The sequence below is a fragment of the Gobius niger genome (genome assembly GCF_951799975.1).
Source record: "Gobius niger genome assembly, chromosome: 4".
NCBI lineage: Eukaryota > Metazoa > Chordata > Actinopteri > Gobiiformes > Gobiidae > Gobius > Gobius niger.
Window position 1 is genome coordinate 29,065,554 of NC_136855.1, and position 23,245 is coordinate 29,088,798.

Here is a 23,245-nt window from a genome sequence, read left to right on the forward strand (position 1 = left end):
GCAGTTTTATTTCATGGAAATATGACTTGCCCTAACCCAGTACAAAGTTTATAAATTACAAGTAAACTGCAAAAATAATATCACCAGTTACATGCTATTTCCACCCGATTACAATATTATTACTGTGCAGTAAAGTGAAGTGCAATCCTGAGGTATGTGTGAAGGGCTTTTGTTTGCACATATCTGTCTGCATTGCAAACATATTAGGTCAGGCTTTGTTTTAAAGGGACCAAATCCCAGGCCCGCATCAATAACGTTAATCATATTTCAAATAAGTTCAATGCAAATGAGAAGATTAGTTAAGCAAATGAGCCAATTAGAAGCAAATATTTAGTGTCAACACATGCACTAAGAGTAAATATAAACTTGTGATGGGATTTTGTCGTCCGTTGTTGTTGGAGGCCCGGTGTTAAAGCAGGCAGGTAGGTGTCAAATATGCACAGATGTTTTGGTCGTGTCATTCATTCCTGTTTCAGTATTCTGCATATGCAGAAGTCAAGAGTATCTAAAGTAGTTGTACCCTTAATAAAGAGCATAATACCTTTCATGAAAAAATTGTTTGTGTGGAAAGTGGCATAAGTTTGTGGACTGTGCTTTGTCTTTATTGGTGAAACTCTACTCACACTGGACGTTGAGCTGAATGGAGAAGTTGGTCATGCCCACCACGTTCTCGGCGATGCAGGCGAGCTGGAAGTTGTTGTCGTCTCGGCTGATGTTGAACAGGGTCAGGTTGATGGAGTGGATGTTTGGCCAGTACACATTAGACTGAGGGAAAAGGCGAAATACGCGTCAACAGACAAACTGGTAAGTGTTTAAATATAGAAATACAGAATTGTGCTTACAGTGGGGGAAAAAAGTACTTGGTCAGTTTCACATAGACATTCTATTGGATTTTGGCCAAATACTTTTTTTCCCCACTGTATTTCTGCTGAAAGGCATTTGCTCGAGTGTTTATTCTCGCCGCACATAGCTACTCCTTTATCAAACCAGTCCCAGGCAAATCACTCCAGTCCTCACTGCAAAGGTCGCCCCAGGTTGGAGCATATTGAACCCTCTTCTGGGCACGGATTGGCTCAGATTAGGCGGTGGAAACTACCCAAACTGCTCCTACCAGAGGCCTAATGTCATCTCTACAAGTCCTCCCTTATATTTACTCGTGAACAAGTCTCTTCTTTGGACACACATCATACCATGAGGGCATTTTTGCTATCGCCGAGTAGTGCAAGAGGCTTATAGGTTCTACCAAGTTTACTCTTTAAGTCTAAAAACCTACACATCAGCTACAAGGCGTTGAATATAACAAGAAGCATGCTGATGTTAAATATTGCTGTAGGAGTAACATCAATAGTGGTTATCCTTTTGCTGAAATATGGTTTTACCCGGGAGGAGTTACACAAGACGATTTACTGTCTGCTTAGGAAAATGAATTGCGGCAACGTCTGGAAATCTATCTCCAGATCTTGAGCCAGAATCAAAAGAAGTTCCTAGAAGGAGGATTATCCTGTGTAGGTTTTTTATGATGAGAAAACTGGAGCACCCAATGGAAATCACACATCAGGAAGCAGAGAAAATAATATATATATATTTTTTTTTAAATGCGTAAGTTATTTCAAAACTCAGAATTGTGCATTGCTAGGCTTTTGTCATCTCTTTATTTAGTCATAACAAAACATTCTGAAGTTTTCCCCCCTTCATCCTGACATAGTTAAGTTAAAAGTGTCTTTTGTATTTGACTTGACAGTGATTTGAGTGGGCAGGCCTGACTGGCTTAGGTGCAACACACTCTCCGCTTGCAGCGATTGCATGGTCAGGTCTCCCACATTTGTCCTTATGAGCTACAGTTTCCTCCTGCCTGAAACAGAAGAGCTGCGGGCGCTGGAAACTTTCATGCGAGCTTTTAAAGACACTGAAGACAAATACAGCCCTAGCTATTTGAGGAAATGGGACTTCTCCTGTTTTTTGTGCTTTATCTCCACAGCCGTTATTGCCAAGACATCCCCGAGGCCCGTCGCATGCAGAGAGATTAGCGGGCTAACCAGTTTGCTTTGGGTTCAATCAAGGCCTCTCTGCACGCTGGATATAAAATTATGTGGCATGGCCAGACATTCAAATGTTTGTCCTTTCTGTTCAGGGAATAATACGCAATGCACTTCCCTGAGTAAACCAATTCAACAATCCAATACCAAGCTGCATTCATCATGTTACCTCTTTTTTGCCTGCATTCATTGTGAAAGGCTCTTTTCCCTTTTTCATTTTTTTGTTCGGGTGGGATAAAACTAGTGTTGTACTTTTGTATATTGTAAATGCAGTAGGCAGACATTTCTGAAAAAAGACTATTGTGCCATTTGTATCTATGAAATCATCATGAACTAGAAGGCTGTTTGTTGCTGTTTTTGTTACATTGTAAGTTGTGAAATGTCCTCATTAATTCGTCTCTGTGAAGAATTGGGATGTTGGGAATGTGTTGAGAATCTTAGAAATGAAATTTAAAATGTCTGTGCACTCTTTTTCATCATGTGTAAATAAAAAAAGAGGGTATAGGGTCTTAAAGCAGAACTAAGTAACTTTAGAGGCCACAGGCACCACTGCAGGTGTCGTAGCATGATGCACTTTTACTCATTATTTGTCCGAGAGAGTAAATACTACGCTGAAAAAAAAACTAAGGGAGTGAGGGATATTGTACATTGTGCCACATTGTGCCAATTACACAATGGAGATGGGGTTTTTTTCTACTCAAACTTGGCTGTAAATATTGCTAAAATGGCGCTAGCCCGCACTTAGCTTTGCCCGTTAGCCTGTTAGCTTCTTCTGATCGCGATAAACCAAATAGCGTTTCGCTGTAGACAGTCAGAACATGAATTGATTTTGCAGACAACTGAGAGCAGTGAGGGAGATGTTTTCCATTAGTGTGTATTGGGGTTGCCGGGTCGGAGGCAGGGACAGTTGCAATTGTGGTTTTCTGGCCAGAGACACCGGGGGAGATGAAAGACCCCCCATTCATCCCATAAACACTTGTATCACCCTCACAGGGACTATGAAAAGGATTCATTAAGGTAAACAAGTGAGCTAGTTCTGCTTTAAATTGTAGATCTTTGGCCGAGCTGAGCAGCATAGTGACTTTGACTTCACAACAACAACAACCAAGTCAGAATAAATAGTCTTTGCCGTTTCTTTTTCTGAGTGTATCCTACCAAGTGTGTGTTGATGGAGTGCAGTCCTGCCACGGTCCAGTCCACTTCAGGCAGAGGAGACCCCGACCCGTTACAGCTCACCGTCACGTTCTCCCCCTCTGTCACCAGGACGCTGCTGTGGCTCACGCTGATCTCCGGCAAATCTTAACACACACAAATGCACGTCCAATCCGCTCCTGTCACTGCCTGTCTCCGCGTAGTTACACACCAAATCAATTAATCACTTCTCATTATTGTAATAGGACGGCTACACAAGAACACACACAAGGGGGAACGCATGGGCACACTCAGGCAGTGGATGTCACCGGGATGAGTCACCGGGGAAGATGAGAGAAGAGAGAGAGAGAGAGAGAGAGAGAGCACATCACATGCACTCCTAACCCTGTCACTCCTCCTCAGCTCCTCTCCTACTTCCTACGTCCTTCCCATTCCACCTTTCACCCTCCTCCCTCCCCACTGTCTCCTCGCTTTTCACTCTTCAATGGCTCTCCTCGCTCTCGTCTCGTACGCTCGTGTCACTACAGAAGCCCCTAAAGAAGCTCTGACTAGTCTTACGATGTCAATGCTGTATTTTTTTAGTAAGAATGAGTGAAGGCTTCCTTAGTTCCCAACCTTTCTTGTCTTATTTATACTCCCTATACCTCGAGATTGCTGCTGATTATTTCAAAAGAGAAGTAATGAAGGAAAATGGTCAAAGTAAAGCATGAGTTCTCTCAAGCTCATTAACCTTTACAGAACAATATTACTTAAACTTAAACTATGTATATTCAGTGGACAGTATTCTTGTCCTCCCTGTGGTACCCATTGGTGAGAAACAAGCAGCATCATTGTCTGCCACAATTAATTTTGGCCCAAGGAGTTCAAAAATCAAACAAATGTTACGTTCACAGTAGCATTATGAGACTTCGTGTGAATAACCTAAACATAGTTGCGAGTCTTACCACAGTTGTTGATGTACATGTTGTGCAGGCGGATCTCTGAAGCACCGTTTTTGCAGTAGAGCTGCTGGGTGTGCAGAGCGGCCTCTCCGCGCTGCTGCCACAACTGGATCCAGCGGATGTCGCAGCCGCAGTCAAACACCACGTTCTCCAGACGCCTGGCAAAAAAGGACACAATCGTGAATGGAGTACAAGATCCCAGCTTTTGTCTGATGGACTTAAAATCACACAATCTGATCATGATTATAATAATGTATTTTTTTTTAATAATCTCATCTTAAATGTTTATAATTGATGGTGGAGATAACTACGGAAATATGAAAATCAACCCTCACTTCCTTTTTTCTGTTTGGTAGGGCTATAATCTGTTGTAAAGGGCACAATTTTGTCGAGAAAGATATTCTTTTGGACTAATTAGCTTTTCTCCAACTCTTTGTCCCCAATGAACTCTGATATGTAGCTTACAAAGGGCAAACTTCCACCATAGCAATTCGCAATACAATAAACTGGACCATCATATCAGCTAGCAAGAGTCAAGGCAATAACACTGACGTACAGCCTTGCCAGTCTGTGATAACGGCCAACAAAAGTATTATGTCGGGGGGGGGCTTGTAAAAACTGCAGTTGTTTGGTCAAGGTCAAGAAACATAGTACTGTAAAGCGCAATAGGATTCTAAAATGCCATACACTGACCGCCACAAGATGATGATGTGGATGATAATGATGTCTTTTTACTGCCAGCCAAGTACAGTATACCAGTGGCACATAAACCATGTGGATATTGCTAAAAGTCTTTAAAATCTTCACACTTTTCTTCTTCAGTTCACCATCCGACACAATAGATCTCACCAAACAAAAGTTGACAATCAATATGTCATGTCTGCTCGTATTTTCTTGGACTGCACGGCACGTCCAACAAGCTCTCTCTGGAAGCTCATCATACAGTGTATTGGTTTGCTTTACAATAATGGCACAGTATCGCTACGGTTACCGCTCGTGCTTCACACAAGAAGGTCCCAGGTTTGATTCCCACCTGGACGGGAACCCATGTGTGTGTAGGTTTCTTCCCCTGCCACTAAAAACATGTACAATAGGGATGAATGATGTGTGTGCGTGAATGAATGGTGGTGGCGCAGATGTGTGCAGCCGTGACAGTGCTTCTGTCAGTCTACCCCAGTGGAAACTGAAGCTACAGACGTATACCACCACCACCAGTGTGGAGTGAATGTTGTGAAAAGTGCTACACAAAGAAGCTCCCATTCCATAACCTTTTATTAATTATTTCTGTCTTAGCATTAAGACTTAACAAGGTCATGAGTCTAAGCTGCACTGGGACCATCAGTCTGGAAGAGAGTGGGGCAGGGGCTGCCTCAGTCAGGGCGGGTATGTGGGAGCTGTCCCATTGCAGACTAGGGTTATTACTGTCTCATGCATGCTTCACTCCCTCACTACCTGCTGCACTGACACATTATTCACCACTAGAGCACTCTCTCCACTTTAGACTCTGTGATTGGTCGATTTGGTGTTGATATATGTCGTCCAAATGTCCTTGACAAAGGTCAATAAGGCATTGCAGGAGGATGAATAATTCATGCAAAGGGTGCAGTGAGCTGTACGAAGTAATAAGGATAGATTCCCGCAGGTAGATGATACTTATTATCATGTGCTCATGCGTGCGAGGTTAGGGACATTCCACTGGGCTTGAGATGATTGAGATAAAGCACAGCCTCTGTCTCACTGAAACTGTATAATTTAAGCTCGAGTTCAAGCTTATCTTATCCTGGGAGTGTGTCCATGTACAAAAATGTAATGTATTGTTTAGATGTAAAATCTTTTCTTAATATTTCTTATCGTAATATTCCATTAAAGATTAACTGATTAAAACAGATGTAGAATCCAAATGTCTGTCATCTATGACTGCATGCATAGATGCATCACCATTTATGATCTGAAAAGATTCATCTTGAGACGAGGACTGGAAAGAAGTAAATAGACGATTTTTAAAATGAATTGTTTTTAAGTTTTGCCTCAAGCACCTAAACTTTAACCTGGACAGTGGCAGAGGTGCCTGCAGACAGACAGCATGTCCTTGACAAGAAGAGTTCCTTGTATTTCCGGTTGAGCTGAGTAAGTTGAATTGTGTGGGATCAAAGCTCAGCAGAGCAGCCTCTCCCTCCTCACTGCCTCATTATGTTAATTGTTAATAAGAGCCTCCACCTCCATGCATGGTCCAGTATTCCTGTGGGGGAGCAGCTGTGCACATACTCTGGCTTGTGCCAGCCCTGCAGACTGCTGAGCCTTTACAGCTGTAGTATCGAAGCAGGTTATAAGACAACAATGGGAATAAGCAACGTCTGGAGGCAGATAAATGTGTGAAGGAGCACACATTAGACTTGTAAAGAACAAGCAGAGAGCACAGCGACCTGAGCTGCAGAGCCAGCAGAGCGCTGTTTCCTTGAAGTTGGTTAACGATCCGCCTCACTACTCCAGAGGAGACGTAATGATCACCACCAGGGCTGTGTTTGGGGAAAAGTACACACAGGTGCCTGGGCTGTGAAGCCCCAACCACAGGCAAACGTAAGCTACATGCGGCAGAGAGCTCATACTTTGATCTCAGCTTGAGCGCATGCTTCCTCTCTTTACACTATTGTCAGGTCTGAATGTCTGTTTAATACATGGCCTGATTTGGCTTGTTTGTTCCCACACAGTGAGATGGTTTCCTCTGTGACTCTAAGAGTTTTTTCATGTGCTCCAAAGGTAATGCTGAAAAATAAACATGTGAAGCAATGTCCCACAGTCTGCCATATTGTCCTACTTTTACATGTATACTCCTGGGATGTCAAGTCCCACTCACTGTCAACTCGGTTAGTGCTCATTTTCATTGCCTTTTCAACCATTGACTATTTTTGACCGCACTTCAGATGCAAATTACTGTTGTGTTTCCACATTGGACTTCCCATACATTTCTTGTCAATCAGCATTGTGCCTGGCTCTGTCATTATCATCACAGTGCGGGGAAGAGATAATCTAGCTGTCAGTCCGTCACTGGGCCTTGCAGTCTTTTGAAGGCACTGAGTGACAGTTTGACATCTCCTCATACAAATGGGCTGAATAAACACATGTAGCCGGGAACTGGCCTCGGCTCCATCTGCACACATTTGTGCTGGGCCTCTGTAAAGGTGTCATCAGGACAGCGCTTATTTTTTATTTTATTTATGACTGATATTGGCGACTGTGGCACTGTGAGCATGTCCAATCATCGTTAACTTTACTTTCTGTGTGAACAATACAAGTTAAAAGAGGTTAAGGTCCAGTACTACAGCAACAGGGATGAGCTAAAACACAGAGGAACTTCTTGGATTTATCTGACGTATATTTAAGTGTGGGATGTCTCTTTTTGAGTGTGGACTTACAGAAACATGCACGGATGAAACACAAAACCACCCCAGGTATGTTTCTGGTGCGGATGTAAGATGATAACTTCAAACCTCAAAGTCCAGCCTTAAGTTCCACAAGTTGGATAAACCAGATTTCAAACGGTCTGCATTTTCCTTAAAGCTTTTCCCTGATCCTGCTAAGCTCAGCATGTACGACCTGTTGTTGTGAGCCTCTTATGCTTATGTCATGAATTACAGTTGCACCACAAATCACTTTGCCCAGTTGTGCAACCGCTCAGGTTCCCAGCACTCATTTTAGGCTTTTTCCCTCTCCTTTTTTCCCCACTTCAGACGACGACTACTACAGCATAATTTGTCTCACGGTCCGGAGCTGACTTTGGCTTATCGACAACACCACCTGCGCGGCAATCATGAGGGAGAGCGGGGACACAGGCCAGGTCAGCCCGAGCACCGCTACCACCGCGGCAGAGAGAGCAAGGGCCGGGCCAATTTATTTCCTCACAGCCAAACTATTTAGCAGGGCCACTCCAGCTGATGTGCCTCTAAAGTGCTGATGTGGTTAGGACAACTTTGTACACAGACCTATTAAAGATGAGGGCAGAGAGATACAATTAGAGTTGACATTTTATGTTCTATTATGGAAACGGGATGTAACTTGGCCTTTAACTGAACATTTTTTGTATTATTTCCTGTGATAAAACTCACAAAGCGAACAGTATAGTCCCAATTTCCAGAGGTGGGATTAAGTCCTCATGTGCGAGTCTCAAATAAGTAAACTAGTCCTGAGGGGCTGTAGGAACCAATAACTTAATAACGCCCAATAATGTAATAACACTGCTGAACCAATAGCGTAATCATGATTCGAGTTATTACATTATTGGCCAGACAAGATAAAAATCATCCATAAACGTAATGCATTTAGCCAATAATGTAATAAGACATCAATCTGCCTTTATTTTCAAAAGACTAAAACCTTTAACATTGTCTGTGTGCAGCTTTCTCTTAAATATTGGAGTACCTATTATTTTGTATTTTTCACAAACTTTTGTATTCATTGTTATCTCAAATGTTTGTTTTTTAACTTGAGGTAACTTGTTGCAGCTCATATGCACTATCATACCACAGCTCTGATGGTAAAGCAGGACATCCTATGACCAAAAGTTTGGTGGTTTTAATCCTTGATCTCACAGGTTGTCACATTGTATTACTCCTTCATTCCATGCCCTACTAGCGGTAGAGCGGGTCGTCACATGATCAGAAGGTCGGGGGTTCGAATTCAAATGAGTGGTTGGTGGTGGTCGGAGGGACAGTTGGCGCAGATGTGAGCAGCCTCGCTTCTGTCAGTCTACCCCACTGTGGCTACAAATGTATCTTACCACCATCAGCATGGAGTGAATGAACCCTGCCTGTGTGAAGCGCTTTGTGTCATATGAAAAGCGCTATACAAATAAGATTCCCTTCCCTTCCTACTATTGTAGACTTTTATTGTTGCCCTGGGGACAGAAACGATGCTGCCAAACTGTGCCATGGGTCCCTCTGACCACCAACCAACCACTCACTCATGCACTGCATTCAAACATAGACAAGGTGTAAACTTTGCAACGTTCATTGTGTCTACTTGTGTTGCAGTATAACTTTCAGGGTTCATTTTGTCAGACACTTGGATTAGAGATGTTGAAATCTTTACCTTTACATGTTTCAGCCACTATCTACAGGCCGTCATCAGAAGTATCTGCTTCCGAGGCGTGACCAGTCTGACGGTCCTAACAGGTCCGCCAGATGGTTAGGACAGCAGCTGATAAGTGACCCCTCACCACACGCCGGTGATACTTCTAAAGATTTCAACATCTCTAACCCAAGTGTCTGACAAAATGAACCCTGAAAGGTGGGTAAAGTGCCTTGCCTAAGGACACAGTGACCATCTGAGTTCCAGTTTGTAGGAAAATGCACATGAGCAGCAAATAGTTACCTCGCAAAAAAAAAAAATACCATTGAGATCATCATCATTGATGTACAATTACGTTTTTGGCTGAATGTATTACATTTGTGAATGATTTTCGTCTTGTCAGGCCAGTAATGGCATAACTTATTACATTATTGGCCGGCAGATCGTCATTACGTTATCGGTTCCTACAGGGGAAAGTACGTTTTAGCCTGAGTCATGTCATAGCTTTCAGTCAAGTACAGTAAATCAAGTCACACTTTAAGTCACCTCCAGTCGTACAAACTGCAGTTAAACTGTGGGACTCCAAAAGTATAAAAGTAAGACCTTTCCACATTAATTATTAAGATCCCTGTGGCTCTTTATCTGGTCTTGCAGATACTTATTTGCAACTTTGGGTCCATAAAATGTGACTGATGAAAATTCTGCCAAACCCCAACACATTACACGGTATTGTTAGAAACCCCTGGATGTCTTCTGTTCGGAGCAATAAGATACACATAAAGTGCATACAAAAAGCCTGGCTTACAGGCACAAGACCAGTGTCCACTGTGCGAGACAAAAATGTATTCCCGGGCCCAAGGAGGATATCTTAAAAAAAGAAATGCCACAAGCTGTCTTTCAGAAATTACATACTCTATTTTAATCTTGTAACGCTCCATGCGAAATCCTTTTTGCACCATTAGATGTATAGCTTTGCACTAGCCCCTGATTCAGAGGAGTGGGATTAGAGAGGCCCTAACAGTATAAAGGCGTGCACACTTCCCGGGGGACATCTTTAGTTGCTCCAGCTGAGAATAGTCTCCTCTCTCCTTTTGTTGAGCCATGCGGGAGAAGTTTTCCTCGACGGCCGCCATATCACTGTCTGCGGCTTAGACAGCTCCCCATAATCTGCCGTAATATCACCCCTGCCAGCACCGCGCCAGACTTTAGCATTTAGCCGGCCCTTCACCCCGCTCCTGCTTCCCGTGGCCCTGATTGGCTGCGTATAGCATGGTGACACGGCGCAGCGGCTCCGGTGCTTGGCTAAAGGGCGCGAAGACAAAGAGCCCGAGCCGATTACGTGTGTGTCATCCGCCCCGGCAGAGAGCTATAGCGCACGCTCCCATTGTAGAGCTTTCAATGTGACACAGCCCTTTTCACCGCCTCCATAAAGGACGGTGGATTATTGAGATCTCGCTGATAGAATTGCTATTGTCAGAGATATTAAGATACAGCCAGGGGTGTGAAATGTCTGTGTCGCCAACCTGCAAAACAAAGTCGTGCTGTACGGGCAGGCTTTTTAGTGATAAGACCAGCGTGACACGAGACCATGGACAATATATGGACTGTGTGTTATGGATTTATAAGGCCCGGCATATAGGAGGGAAAATGACAAACATGCGCCGTAGTATGTAATGAGGGGGCAGGTATATGGTCAGAGCACACAGTGAACTAGCTCTGGGCTAGAACCAGCAGGGCGCTAATTCATATGACCCTAACGGCGATGTGGAGATGCTAATAGCAATGGACAAAGACTACCAGCAGGGTTTGTTCATGCAGCACAAACTCAGATATAGCAATTATACATGGTTTTCGCCGACCCGTGTTGTTAGCAGCATAACGCATTTCAAGGGGTTACATTGTATGCTAAATTGATACAACCCTCTCTCCTCATTCCTGTATTCCCGCAGTGCTAAATGTCTCAAGGCTTAAGTAGCTTGTATACTTTCACCCCAATAAAAGTTTGAGAAGAACTGATCAATCAACACGCTTTCTACAACCAGCGTTCAGGCTAAAACGCAGCCATCTCTGCTCCCTAGAACTTAAGATGGCTGATTTTTACACTGCAAAGCAATTTAGAAGTTTGATACATCGTCTACGTTTGATATAGTATCAGCGTTTAGAACAGACAGATCATTGCCCTTAATGTAAAAGTGTCAGCATTTTTCGACTAAGTATAGAAGAAATGTGTTATCATCGTCAAATCATGGTTCACTCTGTCTTTAAGGAAATTCCTAGTTTGTTCACTGACAATGGCAAAAACAATATTCAAATTCTGATTCAGATTCTGGATTAACAAAAGGCAGCATTATTCTTGTGTGCAGAAGCTCACTTTAAGGTGAAGAACCTAATTGAAGGCTTAAAGCGTTCACTAATTACCTATTCATTGCAGGTCACTGTCTCCGTGTTGTTTGAAATTGCTCCCCTTTCATTGTTGAATGTAATTCTAATAGGAGTGCCTAAAGTGAGCCAGATAACAGGCTGTAGCCTGGGCCTCATGGCAAAGGGTTGCACTGCGCTTCCGTCACATATTTGGGAATTATTTAATCATTAGCTCGTTTGATCTACTTGTGTAATAGTATTATCAGCTCGTTTCAACAATGAGGGAGGGGCGCTGTCTCTGTTGTCACATGAGGATTTCTTATAAATAACAGTGCTCTTAATTAAGCAAAACTTTATACCTTTCCTTTTGGTGAGTCAATCTCCAAGCGACAAAAGCTTAACACATATTACATTGACTACATTTATTATAATCTAATTTTCTTGCATCTAATTGTTTTATTTATTGTATCCATGTTTATGGTACATTCTCATTTCATTTCATTTCATTTCATTTCATTTATTCATTTATTTGAACAGCTAGTGCTGTAAATATGCTGGATTTAGCTCAAGGATAATTTCCATCTGCAGTTTGTTTATTTGGTCGGGACTGTGTATGTTAATGAACATATAGAACATGGGGCTCATGCATGTAAACACGCCTCGCTGGTTTTAGCCTTGGGCTAATTTTCATCCATTGTCCCCTTCATGTACTGTCATTCACCCTGGCCTATTGTACATGTTTTTAGTGGTAGGGGAAACCGGAGTCGCTGGAGTGACCTACACAGCGATAGGGAGAACATGCAAACTCCACACAGAAAGGCCTCTTCAAACCATTACCTTATGTGGTGGAGGGGTTTGAAAACCCAAATGATTCTAGGAGCTATCGACTACAGGTTCAGAAGCCCTGGCGGATAGACCAACAGGCCCCGTTACGTCGCTCGAGGATCATAAGGTCATCCTTCCACCACCAGAACAGCCATGAGGGACTGGTGCAGTGTGATCCGGGCAGCTTTCCCCCACGGATGGATGGATGGATATTCTTTGAAAATACTGTATATGAATTGTCAAACTATTTCATGTTTTATCTGTCCCATTACCACAACTCTAAAACTCCATCAGATGGTTACTGTTTATTTAATCGAGTCCCACTGAGATTTCAGAATCTCTTTTTCAGACAAGAAAAGAACCTATGAATGAATGAATAGTTCTCAATATACAGGTTTACAACAAAATTGCATAGATCAAATGCTAGATTAGTCCTATTGTACATATTTTGAGTGATAGGGGAAACCGGAGCACTTGATGGGGAATAGATGCAAACTCCTCACAGTAAGGCCCCACTGCACGGGAATTGAACCCAGGATCTTCTTGTTGTGACTGAATGTGAGAAACAGATTGAACCTTTGAAAATGTCGATGGGTTCTAGTCATTTATTTGTGTGTGTGACGCCATTTTGAAGACATTCAACCATTCAAGAGGACAGTATATTTCTGAATCAGTTTTGAATTGTTCATAATGACCCTATTTTCCATCACTTGAGACCCACCGAAAAGGCAGACGTTCCCAATTTCTTTTTCCAAATTTGGCATGTGCGTCACCCATTTCCGATAATGGAAATCCATCCATTGTCAATTCCCATTCTAAAGCCCTCACCACAGGCCTATGCCCCTCGAGTCTGGCCATGATGGAGTGAGTCATTTTCTCCATTCCAGGCCCGGCTTTACTCTCTGCATACCACCGTAGATCACGTCTGTGCCGCCATGCCATTCCAACCGGCACCTCCACACCGAACGCGACCAAAGGCAAAGGGGGAGACAGACAGCGCCGGGTCCTCATCAGCATTCAGCGGCCGACCCCTAGCCTCACCCAGCCCTGCTTTTCATGTACAACAACAAAGACACCAATTGTACGCATCCAAAATGGTTGCTTAAGAAGAAATGGGATTGAACACATCACAGCCAATGGTGTACTTTGAGCTACGCTGGTGATTTGGTTAGGGCGCTGCTGCGTTTGTCACTTTTCCTTTGTTGACTAGCCCAAAGCGCAGTTTGTCGAACCTGCCCCTGCATAGACTTGACTGTAAATGTAGATTTGGCTGCATTGGACACATTTTTTGGTTGAATTCTGGTTAGCTATCGGTTTAGTTCTAATAGCTGCCTGGCTCGGGCTGTAATTAAGTGCAATTGCAATTTGAATGGTCGCAATTAGCAAATCGCAGCGGCTGCCATTATCTAAGCAGCGCAATGCACGCGCAAAGAACAAAATAATCCTGTCTCTTCTTGGCATCTTGTTGCATCGTGTTTAAAAGCAGCCCTGTGGTCGAGAGCCCCACAGGCAGGCTCTGAAATGTTGTGCAGCTGAATTTGGATTTTAGACAACAAATGGCAAGCCTTATGGGGAGAACAATAGAATTAGATATTCTCTCCAACCCTAGTCTTGTCTACAAACCCTGTCATGGTGCCTCAAATTTAGTCTCGAATCTAGTCTTGGTTTTATCTCTTTTCCTGATTATAATTTAGCCTCGGATACTCATTTACTCGTTTTCCAGCAGAGCGAGTGAGAGAGAAGGAGTGTGTGAGAGAGAGAGAGAGAGACAGAGCGAGAGAGAGAGAGATCATTGACCATGTGATCTTTGGTCGTGATTGAACTGTTCTTCCAAAGGCGTTAATTACATTTTAACACAGCGCACAGAGCAAGACATAATTATCTGTTTTCCTTTGCCCCTTCCCTTCTTATAGCCATATAACACACCCAATACAGTGCACATCATTAGGAGATTAACGTGTTACAGAATTAAAGGAGTAAACCACCGTTTTTTACATCCCGAGATATGTTCTTACCTTAGCTTAGACGAGTTGATGCGTAACTGTCTGGTCTTTGTGCGTGCGCAGTCACACAAATGTTGCTAGGATTTTTTAATGTGATTATTCTGATGGGTAAAATGTTTATCAAATTATCAAACTATATCAAATTTCTGTATATAACACTTTAAGAATAGAGTTTATCATCAGTATATGTTAGAAACAATTAACAGCATCAAATAACAACAGAGTTACTGAGCATGAAAATAAATGGAATATTGGTATTATTATTATTTATTATATTGTATTTTGTTTATGGATTTTTGATTAGTATTATTGATTCTTATCTTATGTTATTAATTTTTGTTTGCTTTGTGCTTCCTTTCTATTTATACTTTGTGTCCTGTCAAAACACTATGAATGTGTGGATGATTGTGGTTGTGATTGTGGTATGAATGCAAGGGGGAGTGGTTGGGGGGTTTGAAGCTTGTCTTGTTATTTTATTCTGTAAATAAATAAATGAAAAAAATAATACAAAAATGTTGTTAGCATTTAGCCTCGCCCAGCAAAGGTATAGCCCAAACTGGGGTGAAGTTAGAAGCTACCAAGCTGTTCCACATTTTCCCTATTTAAATACAGTTACGTCTAGATACACACACACAAAAAAGTCTAGATACACAAAATTAAACATGTCGATTTTCTAAGCGGATAAAAAGGGGCACTATATTGTGAGGCGTAATAACACCTGGAGTACTTTGACAATATCACTGTGCGGAAGTCGAATAGGGAATATTTAAATAGGGAAACGTGGAACAGCTTGGGTAGCTTCTAACTTCAACCCAGTTTGGGGCTATACCTTTGCTGGGAGAGGCTAAACGTTAACAAAGACCAGACAGGTACGTATCAACTCATCTAAGCTAAGGTAAGAACATATCTCAGTAAGTAAAAACTGTGGCCTGTTCCTTTAAAAGTCAGCGTTGACCTGTGAAGTCACTGGAAAGTTTGATAAACATGGAAACATGTTGACTTGTTCATGCCGTAGGGTTTTATGGAGAATTAATGTTGTCTCTCAACCATTGAAGGGACAGATTTTTAATTAATGAAATATAGCTTGTGGTCCAGTCATCTACATCATCTTCCTTATAAAAGACAATGCACTTTTCTCAGTTACCCTCAACCTAATAAAATATTATGAAGTCAGTATATGCTTGCTTTCAGTGCAGTATACACATAAGTGATTCAAACTGCAAGAAGCAAAAAGCCATAAAGCCCACCAACACCAAAGTGCTTTCTGGGGAAGGACAATGGGCCAGCTGGTAGAACAACAAAAAGATAAAAATTTGACATTTTCGCGGCGACTGTGAATTCACAATCCACTAACAGGCACAAAGGAGGATTTGAGAGTCCCATCTGCTGGTGAGAGAGCCCACGGGGAGCTGACACCGCTATGGGGGTCTGGTGTGAAACGCGTCCCACACAGAAGAACAAGTCTAATGTTAGGATCCTGATGTCCAAAGCTAAAGGGCGCACATGCGATACGCCGTAGTACCGGTATGAGTTTTACTGCTCCCTCCGATGCAGGGGTGCCAGACGTGGGCCAGAGCAACACAGGCCTTGCGCTGCTTCCACCTCTGAAAATAGCACAATGGAAGGCCTGCTGCAAATAGTGTCAACCCAACTGCACATCAAACCAACAAACCCAATTAGGGGGAATAAATCTTGTATCTGAAAATTGCATGTATAATTGCAGATACTCCACCATTTAATAACAAACACATGCTCATTTAAAATTTGGGATGTGGACGACGAAAGCTGTCGGAACATTTTGAAACTAATTAATTGTCAGCATTTCAGATAAGATGGAGTTTGTACTGGTGTAATTGAATGCTTTTCATCAAAATAGAAAAGGATGTTAAACAGATGTTATCTATATCAGGACGTTCCATGTATTCTAACTAAAACCAAAACTTTTGGCAATTACTTTATGTTTCTGAAGGCCTCTATACTCCCCAAATCTGATAATGTCCTGTCTGGAGGGGTTGGGCAGGTTTTCGCAGACGCTGGGGCATGTTTCTTTGGTGAGAACAACACCCTCAGATGTAGGACGACATTGCTCAAGCAATTACTCTGTGACTGTCTGTGCCTCCAGTCGCCAGTGTTGGGAAGAATACTTTGAAATTGTATTTTGTTACAGAATACTGCAAACTTGCCTTATGTTGTATATACTGTATTTCATGATTTCATGAGTACTATGATGTATTCTTTGTATTCTAAATACATGTATATTCTGTTTTACCTCCATTCACCACACATGGAGCGCTGTGATAGGCAGTTAGGTGATATGTGATATGGTTTAGAAACAAAGCACATCTCTGACATGTTAGAGCTGCATGAGCCGTCTCGTGCCCTGAGAACTTCAGGGAGGGGTCTCCTGGTGCTTCCCAGAGTCAATAATAAACAGGCTGTTTTTCAGTTTCAGCAGCTAAAGTCTGGAACAGTCTTCATGAGGATGTGAGACAGGCTTCAACTCTGACAATGTTCAAATTCAGGCTGAAAACAGTTATTTTCACCTGTGCATATGACAACTGAAAGTATTTTATCTGCACTCTTGCCTTTTACTGAAATTGGTTAATTTTTATGTTGCTCTTTTATTGATTTGATCTGCTTTTCTCTGTGAAGCACTTTGAATTGCCTTGTGTATGAATTGTGCTCTACAAATAAACTTGCCTTGCCTATATCTTTCACAAACTTATGCAATAATCCAGTCCGTTTGAGCCATTAATGAGATGTTTGTGTTGTGTTTACAGTGTGTTGAAAATGAAATGATATCATTTCTGTGACTGCTGTTGCTGTTTATGCAGAAGGTCTTATGCTAGATTCAGATCTCTGCTGTAGAAGTGTTTATAAATGGAGGAAAAACAAGGGAATGAGAACAGAGTCACAGTGACACAGCATTTGGTTTGTGAGAAGCCTCTCTAATCCACACCAGTATTACCCCTACAGAATGATCCATGTGGTGTTATTGGAGGATTTGAAGATCATGCGCATTTCCTCACAGCAGGATGGCTACAGGTTTGGCCTCCCCCAGGGTAGGCTTCGTTCTGGTCCACCACGCACAGTAGGCTACTATGTAATAATGCCCTTGAACCTTGCTGAAGAGCAAAGAAAGACCCCTTTAAGGCACACTGACACTGTATATAACCCATTAAGGAAATCGACTTGAAACTTGTGCTGTTCCCTTCTTTGAATAACAACAAATTCGCAGCCTCACCGTGTCAAACCTGCTTAGAGCTGAGATTATCCAAGCTTACATGATGGACATTGGCCTAATGGGGTGTAAATTACAAACAAGACATCGCTATGTATCCTCGGCACCGAATGCATTTCATAAACAATGATCACTAAAATATTCATAGCGCAAGCACAAAACGGGGTCAGCCTCCCTCATCTTTGCCCGCGCTCCCTTTGCGAGCGCTAATTATGACAACAAATGACTTATAAGATCACCGTGTCCCTTCAGCGCCTATAGGTCTGGTCTTTTCTCCCGCGCCCAGACAAATTAGGGGTTTTGTACGACAGACAGAGGAATTATAATGGCGCGCGCTAAGGACTATTTGTATTGAGGCAGATGGAGCGGAGGGACCGATGATAAATTGCTCTAATAAAATGCAAACAAAGAGAACGAGAGAGAGATGAGAGGCTACTTACAGCTCGGAGAGTTGGAGGTGCTGGAAGAGCTGCCACGACAGGGTGCTCAGAGGATTCTTTGACAAGTTTCTGCAAAATAAGAACAGAAAAATACAGTTGAATTACATTATTATTATTAAGAAGACTGCCTGCGTGCGCGCCTCTCTTGATGTCGCTCCCGTCTTGTTTCTCTGCCGTCTCTCATTTGATGTTACTAGGTCTCAGAAGATCAGTTAGCAAAATCTTTCTGTAGGTCACTTGCCTTGGGATTTTTTCTTTTTTTTTTTTTACCATCAGTGTTTTGTGATCAAATTAATTAGCAAGTCGCTTTGAATTACCGTCCAAAACGAAACACCGCACATCATTAGCATTACCAATTGCAGCTGAATGAAAGATTCCACTCAACGCGGGGGGGTCATGAGCTAGTCAAGTCGTAGTCAAGGTTCCAAATAGGGTACAAGGAAGCATCCATGCCAGATCTTTGCTATCAATAAACTGTATTCGAATTCCAATTTCTCTTAAAGTTTGTGCCTTTAGCAGCGCCATATGTTTTTAAATGAGCATAAACACATCCCGCCACAAGAAGTCACACCGCGTTGGTTCCAGATGATTTGAATCAGATAAGGTATTAGCTGTTATTATTGCAAATAGCTACATGGAGGGATACTTTTTTTTACTGTGGCCACCATGAAAGGCAAGGCGTGCATTTCGTACACAAAGCAACTCAATGAAAGAGAACATCTACAAGGAAGAGTATGTTCTTGGATTTTATGCATAAAAGGCTTGTAATACAATGTAGCCTGCGCACGAAAATAAGGGAATCTTGCCTTATTATCTGTGTTTTGTAACAATTTAGTCCCTTCGCGGTCTTCCTGGTTCCTTTGCATACGTTTTTAGCTGCAGGACAAACAGGAGCATCCAGAGGAAATCATGCAAATTCGGCACATAAATCTCCCACCCTGGCCTTGGATTTGCGTTTCCAAACATCCTGACAATTAATCTTTAACACGGTCACAATTTAGCGAATGGGAGGCTGCAGACTGATGCATTGTTGGCTCCGACCGCATCCTTGGATAATCTGAGATGGTTAGAAGGGAGTTCAAAACATATGCCAAGCAACTAGCGTACTTCATGCAAGAGGGCAAATGTTTGGCTGTCGCCCTGAGGGGAAAAGGAGTAAAAAAAAAAAGGCAGATTCATAAAAAAAAAATAAAGCAGATCTCTATGATGTGATCTGCCCATTGAAGTTAATGACCCTACAAGTGCAGGCCCGCATTAATAGACGAGAACAAGGCAAAGTGCTATTGACAAAAGGCGGGGGAAACGGGCTTGGCTGGACGCTGCTGGAGGGCTTGGCCAACTCAATATAAGAAAGTTGACCGCTTCCAAGTCAAATAATTCAATTGACTTAAGGAACCCCTGAGGCCTAAGAAGACACTAAATCCAATATGAGACGGCCAGAGACACACAAGCGATCGGACCAGAGCGGGGAATTAGTTTACTATGAACATCAGACATCCGCGCATGGGGGAGTGCAGCCCCGTGCGAAGCGAGCACACTGTTTGTCATAAAGCACGCCATCAAATCCACTTAACCGGCCCATCCTGCAACCACTCGCCCGGCTACATTAAATAACGCGGAAGAGCCCACCACATCATTCTGCAGTGCTCATGAACATTTAATAACATGGGCTTTACATGGATGTTGTAAATATAGTAAGATCATGTCTCCATGGGGGTCTGCAGATTCGCTGTGTGCTAATGCAAATGGCACAGCTCACTATAAAATATGTATAAAGCAACAGATGAATACAAGTGCACGGATGCGGAAAACAGCGATCAAAATAAAGTTGTGTGCCGGTAAATAATTCTCTGTGGCATCGGGGAAACATGGCGCTGCCCATTTTTTTCCAGAGGTTTCCGTCTCCCAAGACTTTTCAGTGTTTTGCTACATTTTGCTAATTAGATTTGATCGCAAACAAAGTGCTTGATTAAAAGTTATGATCTGCTCCACATGTCTATGAATAGCGAAAGTGTTATGGCAAAGTTAACAGAGGAGATATCTGTGCCAGACCAGCGGCCAATCCACGGAAGTCAACTGTTTCCACCAGAGGCCATAGACGCTCTTTGGGTATCAAGCTGGATGACGTCGGGTTCATGTTCTGTGACATACTGCTATGGTTTGACTCAACAATGATCTGGACAGGGCCCGTTCAACCACCTAACAACAAAGTACTAACTCTACTTAAAAAAAATAATAATAATAATAACAATAATGAGATGTGTTTGTTAAGATATAAAACATAACAAATTATTATCCTTGGGCGCCCTGTGGTATCTTCACATTGATGCCCCAGACTTTGGGAATGGCAAAAGAAAGAAAGAAAAGAATAAGGGCTACTCTTTTTAAACATGTTATTTCATCATGTGTGTGACCCATCGGTACAAGTTATTATTGATATAGCACATTACATTGTACTGTAGTGTTGCCAGAATACGGTTCGATTCATGTGCTTCGAATGTGGTAGAATAAAGCTGTCAACTGAACTGAATCAAATAATTGAACAGCTCTGTATTTAATATCTAATCTGCTCTATTGAGGACACTCATGCTGCACCTCTGGGAGGTTAATTTGTATGGAAGACCTATAAGACAGTCCCGTAAGCAGAAGCGTCGCTATGGCAACAAGCAGGTACAGAAGCAGCAGGTCGTTCTCGCTCCCTTCTGTGATGCTCCACACCAGTGTCACATTGAGACAGGCCGCATGTGCAGTACACAAAGAAAGAACACACACGGCAACATACAGAGCGGGTTAAACATCTTCACTTTGGAATGCGTGTTGGTCGGGATTGTGCCGCTGTCAATGGCTATGGAATAGACATGTAAAAATGTGTGGAGTTTCAAGCCTCAAAGGGGGGAAAAAAAGCTGTGTCCCAGAGGGGCAGCGTACGAGGCATGTGAAGAATACATTAGATTGCGCTCTCAGAGGCAGGACGGGGAGGGCAAAAAGGCACTAATTAAGCAACACAGAACAGAGATGATCCACACTTCCATCAAATCACTGCTCAAAATAGATAATGACAGAGAGAAAGGCCTAAAATAGACATGCCAGATGGTGGAGAAAAAAAAAAGTTGTTTTAACTGCCATTTGGAAGCAAAAAAAATGAAACCTGCGGAAGATAGAAAATATGATCTCTTTTGGCCATGATCTTTGAGATAATAAGAGATGCAGTCGATGATTTTTGGACCTATACATTTTTCCAACTCAACCAAGTTTGTTAAAGGTTAAGCAAAGGTTTGTTATTGAGGGGCGAATGTGGCGCAGACAGTGTCAGGTACTACAGCTTGGCTAAACACATGGGAAGTGTGGCTAGACAGTGTTAACTTTTATTTTATATATTATCTAGTGCAAAGTCAAACATACTTGATTTTAGGTCACAAAAAATGTATTTGCACAATGCCATCGCTTAGAAAGTAATGATTTCAATATGACTAAAATAAGTGACATTATTATTTCCTTATAATTGAGTAGGGTGGACAGAAAGGGCATGTGGCTTAAAAATCTGCCACATCACTGTATGGATGATGAATCGGCAAAAAGGGTAACTAGCCACATACTGTATAATTAATACTTCCTCACATAAAAAAAAAGGTGTTAGAAAACTTTCCATACAGTTCATCCACCCAACATCTCAACATTGTAACAACTTGAATTTCCAGTCCACGAAATGTGTTGAAAGAGTTCCCTATGGTAATAAGAAAGACAATATAGTACATGGAGTCCACATCAGAGAAGAACTATTAGCAATCATTGATTAAAATCTAAGTTGATGAGGGGCTGGCCACAACATCAATACTTTATCTAATACCAACAGCAGAGTCACAAAGCACACCACAACAGAGAGGAGAGTCTGTTGAATAAATTGTTCCTTATAAATGTTTCATCCGTGACAGTAAGGCCTTGATAGCCCTTGGCAGAAACAAGATTCTTGAAAAAAGTTGCAAGAGATAATACGCTTTTTGCTGTATGTATTTTCATAATGTTGACAAAAAAACAAAAAAACAAAGCACTACTCCAAAGAAAGGTGTGAAAAGAAAGCAGTTGTTTTTCAGTGCGGCAAGAGCAAGACCCGCTTCACGTCTCTGGCAGGAAGTGTTCCATTTGCAAAGGTCACTCTGTGCTTCTCCGCAAGAAATGTCAACTAAAATTGGATTGGGGTGAGTTTAAACGAATTAATAAATATATAAACAAATCAGCGAATCAGCCATCAGAGGCGGCGGAATGTCAGTCGACAGGAGGTGAAGACACCCAGCAATGACGATCATTGGGCCACTATTATGCTAATATGACTTTTTAAAGCTTTTATATAATGTTGTTTTCACTTGACAAAAATATATCTGGAGCTGGGGTTTATCTCAATTAGGCTTGTTTGAGGAATCCTGCATATTCAACCCATGCCCTTCGCAAAATCACTGGATTGGTGGCTCTCAGCTGGCGGGGTCGAAGGGGGTCATGGCCTTTTCCACAAATGATTGCTGATGGTTCTGTTGTTAGTGTTAGATTAGTCACACAATAAAAATTCAATGCTGAAACATGTGCACAGCATTGAACTATTTCTAAAATGTTTTTTTATGTCACATGAGTAATAAGTTATAGGCAGGTTATAATGTATCTAACTTTAATCAGTATTGTTATATTACCAGCTTTGGTGCTGACTATTAAATCAATCCTTCTCCTCTCTTCCTTTTCATAACAATTTGCAGAAAATGCTTGATATTGTTTTTATTTACACAACATACACCAAGAGGCTCCCACACCTGTAGCACAGTGAGGCACTACAGGCAACAATAAAGGGACAAACGAGGAGGTATCCAGGCAAGACTCACAGCTAAGCCACACAGATCTTCCATCCCTACTATTGTTCTGACTTATGTTCAGAACGTTCACTGGAGAATGAGATGGAATACATTCGTCTGCTACACACTTCCCAGAAGATGGTGAAAGGAGCCGTGCTGGAGGTAGATGAAGGAGGAGGTGACCAGTGCGGGACACCAAGTTCTGAAACAGGGACACACCCAGTGGGCAGTGCACCGTTTCAAAGGATCGGCGCAGCGGTTAGCGCCTACGCTTCACAGCTAGATGGTCCCGGATTCGATTCCCACCTGGAAGGGGCCTTTCTGTGTGGAGTTTGCATGTTCTCCCC

General features: G+C 42.3%; 1 protein-coding gene across 1 annotated transcript in view; it reads right to left on the reverse strand.

Annotated features, from left to right (window-relative positions):
• ntrk3b (neurotrophic tyrosine kinase, receptor, type 3b) overlaps nt 1-23,245 on the reverse strand; it is a 252,649-nt gene that overhangs the window by 120,706 nt on the left and 108,698 nt on the right. Inside the window, exons 4-7 of the mRNA XM_079554795.1 lie at nt 18,064-18,132; nt 4,133-4,287; nt 3,192-3,334; nt 624-765 (exon numbers count right to left, since the gene is read on the reverse strand). Of these exons, the coding sequence (XP_079410921.1) occupies nt 624-765; nt 3,192-3,334; nt 4,133-4,287; nt 18,064-18,132 (509 nt within the window). The remainder of the gene's footprint in view (nt 1-623; nt 766-3,191; nt 3,335-4,132; nt 4,288-18,063; nt 18,133-23,245) is intronic.